The sequence below is a fragment of the Temnothorax nylanderi genome, unplaced genomic scaffold (genome assembly GCF_030848795.1).
Source record: "Temnothorax nylanderi isolate EJ_2023f unplaced genomic scaffold, tnyl_v1.0 TNYL_tig0069_pilon, whole genome shotgun sequence".
Taxonomy (NCBI): Eukaryota; Metazoa; Arthropoda; class Insecta; order Hymenoptera; family Formicidae; genus Temnothorax; species Temnothorax nylanderi.
This window is the reverse complement of record NW_027249131.1, coordinates 321,367-329,946: the sequence shown is the minus strand read 5'-3', so window position 1 is coordinate 329,946 and position 8,580 is coordinate 321,367. Positions and strand designations below refer to the sequence as shown.

General features: G+C 37.4%; 1 protein-coding gene across 5 annotated transcripts in view; it reads right to left on the bottom strand.

Annotated features, from left to right (window-relative positions):
- Positions 1-2,032: 2,032 nt before the first annotated feature.
- Positions 2,033-8,580, bottom strand: part of Galphaq (G protein alpha q subunit) — a 38,216-nt gene continuing 31,668 nt past the window's right edge. For 3 of the 5 annotated variants that reach the window (XM_071708523.1, XM_071708522.1, XM_071708521.1), the window contains 2 exons: positions 7,856-7,963; positions 2,033-5,729 (listed from right to left, as the gene is read on the bottom strand). In XM_071708523.1, the coding sequence (XP_071564624.1) occupies positions 5,647-5,729; positions 7,856-7,963 (191 nt within the window). In that variant the 3' untranslated portion in view covers positions 2,033-5,646. Of the gene's footprint in view, positions 5,730-6,724; positions 7,224-7,855; positions 7,964-8,580 lie in introns of those variants that run through there. The other 2 variants (XM_071708524.1, XM_071708525.1) reach the window with 2 other exon arrangements.

The following is an 8,580-nucleotide window of genomic DNA, read 5'->3' as shown; positions in this document are numbered from 1 at the left end:
TCTTTCTTTTTCTCCATCGCAAATTGCTCTTCCTTAGCTCGCACAGTTTCCTCCTTTCTCTCACCGTCCCCCTTTCCTATGTCCATCTCTTTCCCTCCGACTGTGCATTCTTCTCTCGCTCACACAGTGTCTGCCTTCCTCTTCGACTCGTGTTATCCTTCTCTGGCACATAGATCAAAGGTACCACCACGGCCAGGTGGTGGCATACTCACCCTCTCTTGGTGCATGCGCACTTCACGTACAGCTGCTCCCTTCTTTTAATTCCCTACCCTCAGCTGTTCGACGCACGCGGTAAAGATCTCCGTGTGGCCTATTTCGCAAAGATCGCCACAGGCTAGCCAATTAAACAAATCTGTCAATAAACTTGACAATTGACAATTTATTTATTTGTACAAAGTTGAAATATAGAGATGTTATTTTATAATTTTCTACTTCGGTATGTTCGACGAATACGACGATAAAGGGACGTTCGATTGTGACGGGATAATTCGCACTGTAATTTTATAAATTTTCAAAATGACTTATCGTCGTATAAATTCATCGAAACGTGAGGTAAATCATAATTGAATGAAGGGATATTTTGTATTACGTTTACACACAAGAAGTATTATATTCAATATTATTCAGATATAAGAATCGATTTGTATTTGTATTTAAATATTTGTAATTATTACGTCACCGTTCTTTTCAATATCATATGAGAATGTCCGATGAAAATTTAAAGTTACACCTTTGAAAATGATCGAAGAACACTAATAATATTTCTGATTTTTGGAAAGTGAGATAAATTCGTATACAAATTCGCCAACAGATACGTTATCTAGCTGATTACGTCATTTGATTGTGGAATGTTCTTATATGATGTAGGAAAGAATTCATGCGATATGTTCCATGTAAGAAATTTGCTGCTGTCATATTTCTATTACGTCTTCTTTCTTAGCAATGCGCATTTTATAGATATATTGTGAAAAGGTCGGAAGTCATCGTATTCCATTTCTTGTTGTGCTTAAATCAATTAAAAAAATAAATTTTATTAATAAAATATATATGTAAATACGATCAATAATAACATATATTTTAATTGTAATTTTGAGAAATGCAATAAAATTAAATTATTAATATGAAAAACTTGTCCTATAAATAAACACATTCCTCTATATTTATTTCCAATTGTATTAATAATATTAATAAAAATTTTAAGAACGGCAATTTCTAGACTTTGAAGTTTAGAGATTTCAATGCGAAAAGAAAATCGAATAGTCAAAGGTACTAGAAGAATATAATTGCCAACGAAGTTGCACTACCTAAAATTCTAAGCATTTTTCAAATATTTCCGAATTCTTTACATTTCCAAGAATTTCAAATAATAAAAATTAAGAAAATCGACAAAATACCAAGAGAATTTAATTAGCAAGAAGATTGTACTATTAAAAATTCCAAAAATTTTCTCAATTTCTACGAATTTCCTACATTTCCAACAATTACTCTTGGAATCTACATTTCAAAAATTCCAAGAATTCGGGATTTCAAATCACAACATTTAAGAAAATCGACAAAGTATCAGAAGAATATAATCGGTAAGGAAATTGTGCTATTTAAAATTTTAAGATAGAATTTTTTTAATTTCCACAAATTTTCTAAATTTCCAAAAATTATTTTAATTTCCACGAATTTTCTAAAATTAAGAATTTTCTCAATTTCCAAAAATTGCGATTCCAAAAATTCGGAATTTTAAATTGCGAAAATAAAAAAAATCAATAAAATATCAGGGGAATATAGTCGGCAAGGAGGTTGCCTATTCAAAATTCCAAAAATTTTTCCCAAAAATTCTAGGAAGTTCGTGATTTTGAAAACTTTTAGTTTCTTTTTCATTTTTTTTTTTTACGAAAATATTGTCACAATATATTTTTGCAAGAAATATAAATGAACGGTATGAGACAACGCATGGGTATTGGCGTTGTAAATATGCGGGATGGAGAAGGGATCGCTGTTGCGATTGAGGGATGAATTCTCTCATCACACTCGTCAATACTACTGTCACAAACTGTGTTTATTTTTATCATTAATGTATATTATTTATTATAAATAAGTTAGAAACATTGATTTTGGGCTTGATAGGTGTTTACAATTTTATACACAGAGAAAGAATACCCAACATATTTTACGCTCTCAGAAGGGTGGTGTACGCCTCCTGACGAAGGAGAGATGATTTACAAATGAACCTAACAGCCCCTTGGAGACTTTTACACGTCGTTTACTCGCCGGTTTCTCGATTAGGGTTGTACAAAGCCTAGTAGTGTTGCAACCGATCTCCTTTTTTTGTGTTTATTTCTCGATAAATTGTCTCTCACGCACGCACAATGAAAATTACTCCCTCGCCTTCTTTCCGCCTTGCCTCCTCTCTCTTTTCTCTTGCCAACCCCTCTCTCCTTTTTTTTTCTTACACGCGAACGTATGCTCACGCAATTGCACAAATACGCATACACATGCACAGAGACGCACCCACAATAATGCACATACGCATATACACACATACTTTTTCTCTCATTCACTTATTCGTATTCCTCACTAGCATCGTTTTGCACTTCGTGTCCTGCACACGCGTTATCTCTCCCTCCCTCTCTGCCATCATCCGTTTTTAGTCACGCGCTCTCAATGAAAACCAAGCAGTATTACTATTATTAATTATTATTACTATTATTATTATTTTATCATTATAATTATTATAATCATTATTATTATAATTATTAATGTTATTATTCAATATTATTTGTTGGTATCCGCTTAATATATAATATATTATCCAATGTATTTATATATATACTTTTTTTTTCTTTCATATAAACTCAGTGTTCCAACCAAGGTGGGTGTGACACAACTAAGGTATATGACACATACTGCCCGGTGTATGTGCGTGCGCAACGCCGGCGGAGTCCGGTGATGTTCGGGCCGTATGGCACGGCATCGTGCCCGAACAGGAAACCTCCCAGACTCGGCCGATGTCACGTAGAGAGGAGGATCCTCTCTATCGGCGCGACGTACTCTCCGGGTTCGCGCGCGGCTCCCGCTATCCCTCGCGATTACGCCTAGTGAGACCGCTCTCGACTCGGGGAAATCGTCTCGTAACACCTCGCATTACTGTGAGCAGAGTTGATCTTTCACCCCTCGCGTTTCCACCCTCGAAAAAAAAACCTGGCAAGTTCCGGCTTGTCATTTCTCCTCGTGGTTTCCGCGCTTCGTCGTAATTCTTTTCGCGATATGCTTGAAAGATCTCGATTTTGAAATCGAGCGAGACGAGAAGAAGAATCTTTCGTTCTCATCCACCGACAGTGTATTTATAAAATTTCGTTCCTTCCTTGTATCATTAGGTATTCCGTTCCTTTCATCGTATCTTTCAATAGAGAAAGAAACGTTTACACAGCTAATCTCTTGCCTCTTTCTTCCGCGCTTTCCTTGCTAATTTATTATACTAATTTGCAGAACTTTTTTCTAATTTCTTCAAATTCAACGTTAATTTATTTCGTTAATCACCTCTTTCGTTCCTCATTCGTCCGCTTCCACCCATGCGTCATCGGGGAAGGAGGGAAAGTGGCGAAAATCGCGGCTTCGAAAAGATATCGAACCGTCGGAGAGTACGAGAGCAACGGGCAGCGCGCTAGCCAGCATATGACCAAGCGCAGGCAGTGAGCAGTTCATACGTACATATACTGTATAACGTGGATACGGAGCGAGCGAGAGGCATGAAGCCCCCCTCTTCCAAAGGAGAGGGGACCCATGATCTTGGCTGCGCGCGGTGGCTGTGCCGTTGCGTGGATAGGCGAGGATACCCGATGAAGGGAGAACCGCGACGAACCCCTCCTTCCTCTCATCGCGTTTTAAGAAATTCACCCTCGAAAAAGCGCGGGGCGATGCTCATTTATAAGAAATTCGCCGTTCTTAAAGAAATCGTCCTCGCAAATCGAGACGAGATTTCCTCGTTCCCGAGAATATCGTCGGAGTCTCGCATTCTTTGGGAATTCATCTCTGCAAGAACGGAACTCCTCGTTCCCGAGGAGGTCCTTGTCCTCGCAAATCAGGACTCCATACTCCGGAGGAATTCGCTCGCGGCTCGAGGAACGTTTTCCTCGCGCAACCCGCACGCACAGCCGGCAGAGAGAGGAGACGGCAGAGAGAGATATCTGCGGGCTCCTCCCGCACGCCTTAATTACCTAAGTCACATCGAACAGACGCTATTCCCTGCATTATCTTTCGCTTCCGCAAACGCGAAGTTTCCCTCAAGTCTCACACACACACACACACACACACACACACACACACACGCACGCACACTCTCTCCCTCTCTTTCTTTCTCTCTCGCACACGTTTTTACTTTCTTTCTTTCTTTCTCCTCTCTCCCTCTCCGCCACCGCTGCTGGTAATCTTTCACTCTTTCTCTTTCTCGCTTTCTCTCTCTTTCTCTCTCTCTCCCTCTCTCGCGCTCTAATCTATGTTTCTCATTCTTTTTATATATTATATATAACAATATTTATATGATGAATTTTTAATGGTTCGAGTCACATGCAGAAAGAACTTTGAGTCATTTCTGGCACGGATAAAAAGGAAGAAACAAAAACACTTTGGCTTTCGCGAAAACTCTAAACGTAGGATGTTCTCATAATTTAGCGTTTAGTACACTTGAGAAAAAAAAAGAAGAAGAAAACAGAAAGAAAAGAAGAAAAGAAAAACAACAACACCACACTAGTAAATGGCACTAGAATTGCTCTCACTTGTGTCATTGAATCTAATTCGCGATTAAAAAGCTTGTTTTTTTATTTTATTTTATGTTTTTTCGTTCGCTCGCCTCGCCGTTTCGCCTCTTCAGTTTCTTCTTCTCTGTTGAGATCTCTTGGACTCGAGACGAACACAGACGGACGCGCCATTAAAAATCCACGCGGCACAGCCGCGCCGTGCGCCACGCTCACGCACGTGAGACACGTGATTCGCCATCGTTCGTTCATTCATATATATATATAAATATAAATACATAAGTATATATATATATATATATAAGTCAGACAACGATGCCCGGGACCGTCAGGTATTGACGCATCCTTGGCCCGGGAGTGGAGCGCATTCGCCCGCGATATCGACTAAGAACTAATCTACAAAAGAAAGGTAACAAATCCCAAAACGGGAACCGATGTACGAGAGAACCGAATCGACTCGCGTGAGTTGGTATCGACAGTGAAGAGATTTCGCTTTCTTCTCATATTCCCCTTTCCTCCGCCGAGAAAAAAGAACGCGTAACGCTCGTGACGTTTTTAGGTCCTTGTTCGCTTTCTTATCTCGCTCCGCTTTTATGTCCTTCACAATTACGTGTATATTACGCGTCTTAACTACTTGTGCTGGTACAACACTCTCGGCGCAACGAAGCTTAACGCGGCGCGCCGCACGTTGTCGATATATGCGTTGCGTATGCATGCGTATACGATGGCACCACGAGTTTTTGTCTCGTTTTTGTCTCGCGATGCCTCTTCGTCGTTCCTCACGTCGTTCCACGGATCACGCTCGCGAGTCAACGGAGTAGAGTAGTCTCGCACTGATACATTGGTCAGGGTGCGAGAGAAACTGGTCGAGTCCGCTCGGATTTGTAGCGCGCTTCGCCGTCTAAACCAGATTGTACTCCTTCAGATTGGACTGTAGAATGGTGTCTTTCACCGCCGCGAACACGAATCTGATGTTCTCCGTATCTGTGGAATAAAAAAGATATGTATTCAAATACCAGAATATACCTTTTAGACTTGCTCAAGAGAAACGCTTAACTGATTGCATAAAGCACCGTTCGGTATCATGCCATGAATGATTTTCTTTCTTCTCAAATGAAATTTTCAACTTGTCGTTGTGATTTGTAATAACATTTAAACTTTGCGAGAGACTTCTAATACACATACGCCACTAAATATATTCGTAGAAAATTGATATTGAAACTTAAGACTAATGACGGTGAGCATTATACTTGTTTGTAAGTATATCATACTATACTATGCTAGTTAGTGCTATATAATATAAATTATTTATTAATCTTTAATAACTTCAGGATATTGTTAAAGATCTGTCTTGAAAGAATTAACAAAAAAGCGCAAAACAAAGATCGGCACTTACCCCCTATACAAGAAGCTTCAAACCCTGGGACAGTCATGACACACATGCAGCATGCAATTCCCTTCAAGATACTTTTTGTAGCATTACGAAAGAGAAACCATAAACACAATATAATTCCCTTTTTCGATACTTGTTTTAAATAAGCTTAAGTAGTCAAAGATTAATAATGCAAAAAAATTGAAGAGGTTGTAGTAATTATGTTAGTATCCATTTAAATATTTAAAATATTAAAGTATAATGCATATTAAAGCGCGAACAAATATATAAATAGGTATTAAAGATTTGTTTCATTAATTTCATTATTTCATTAAGTTCAAAGTATTAGAATACATATACATAAATAGTAATTTTACAATCGTTATAAAAATATTGTATTATCTTCATATAAGGAGCGTTTGTAAAACGATTGGAACCTTAACCACAAGTGGAATATTCTATTTTTGCCAGACTCTATGATAATACCTATAATAGACATAAAAATACCGCAAGGAGCCTTTGTTTATTACAAAGGCATATTAGTAACGCAATGTTGCAAGAAATGGATTAATTTAGCAATTATTAATAGCAATTATTAGAGTAAACATCAATTGTTATATCCCTTTTATTTAGAGTTTACAAGGGTTTGATAATATATTTTCACTAAATGTATATTGTAATATATTGTTGTCAACGATAAAGCTGGCAGTTATTTTCGAAATTTTCGAGAGTAAAGTTGTTGTATTCGCAGTCGACGATCGATCGCCAAGAATGATACTAATGCTACGGAATCAATTTTAAAGAGCAACATATGATAACATTTAACAAATAATCAACAATTCATTTTTGCAATAATATCTGTCAAGCAATCGCTATACCATTTGGTTACTCCTCGTTGATTGAATTATTCTAAGGCAGCTTTGTCATACAAATCTGTCGTACATCTACGTCATTCTCGGCGTCAAAATATTCAATAACATCGTCAAGAATCTGCGTATACTCGATAATATCTGTACAGTCGCGTTAAGCAAGATTAAACTCCTTAAGCGCGGTTTGCATGATCGTATCCTTAACTGCGCAGAATACAAGCTTGATGTTTTCCGTATCTGATGGTTAATTCCATGAACGCAGCATGCAAAATATAAATCGAGCATCATTGAGATTGGCCTGCACCATTTTACGCCTTTGAAAAATCAACCTGGTACCAAATTTATCGCGCGATATTTGTATATTTTTTTCTAATATCGTATAATAATCTATAATTCAGTAAACACTGAGAAATATACACACAATATTTATAAAACTATACATACTACGTAATTTATATTAAATGTAAATTGCACTAAATAAATTTGAAAAATTAGAATTGTGCTAAAGACGATCAATATATTATTTGTAATTTATCTCACTTCTTTGCATTCATTTCTCTTTTTAATAAGTATATATATAAAACTACTTAAATTAGTTTATCTTGTCTTTTTGTTTTTATGCAATCTTTTACATGAGACATAAATATATCTCTTCTTTCGTCCTCTTCATCGAAAAAAGATGTCTTTCATACATGTATATAGGTTGATTTTTCCACGGTGCATTTATAACATTTGATTACACACCTGATTATACGGGAGACAGGCAACATACAAGCTCTGGTACAAGACACAACACATCGAAGAACTGTTATAAAGCGAGAGAAATACGGTATTTTTGTACACAGGAGTTTATCAAGAGGCTAGCCTACCTGTGGCACACGTAAAGTGGGAATAAATAATCTTCTCGCTGTCTGGATTCAATTCAACGAACATCTTCAGGATGAATTCTCTAGCTTGTATAGCCTCTCTTGGCCGACCTGCGGAATATACAAGCAAGGAAGGGGCATGGCATTACTTACGTTCATCTACGAAGCGAGTACATAATGCATAGTCAATATTTTTTAGCGGTCGCTCAATAACAAGACGATTAATTGATACGTATTATTGAGGTTTTTTACTAGGTGTAAATACAACAAAAGATAAGTTGGAATCTGGCCAAGAGAGAAAACTTTTTCGTGTTACAGGATTTCTAAGTGTTTTACAAGACAGGAATAAATCTGCATCTGGAAAATGTCGCCGCGCGACATCGGTTTTGCTCATGTGCACAGCATAACGCGAAATGCAGACGGATATCGATCTATTTTAATGGAATAATGTTGTACTCCACTCAAATCCAATATACGCTCTCTCCAAGGACAGCTTATTAAATTAGTCGTAGTGAACATCAAAGAAGCCTTTCGAAAGCCTCATTAATAAGCTAGAAAGCTTATGTAAGAACATCGAGTATAATTTTGCAAATTCGAACCAGTTACTTACACGTTGTAGTTCGTAATAAAGTCTGAAAATCTGTCGTCGCGAACTAAGAATTTCAATTTAATATAACTTTCGCTGGATACTTAGAATTTCAATGTGTTGATGTAACTTTTGTTGGACA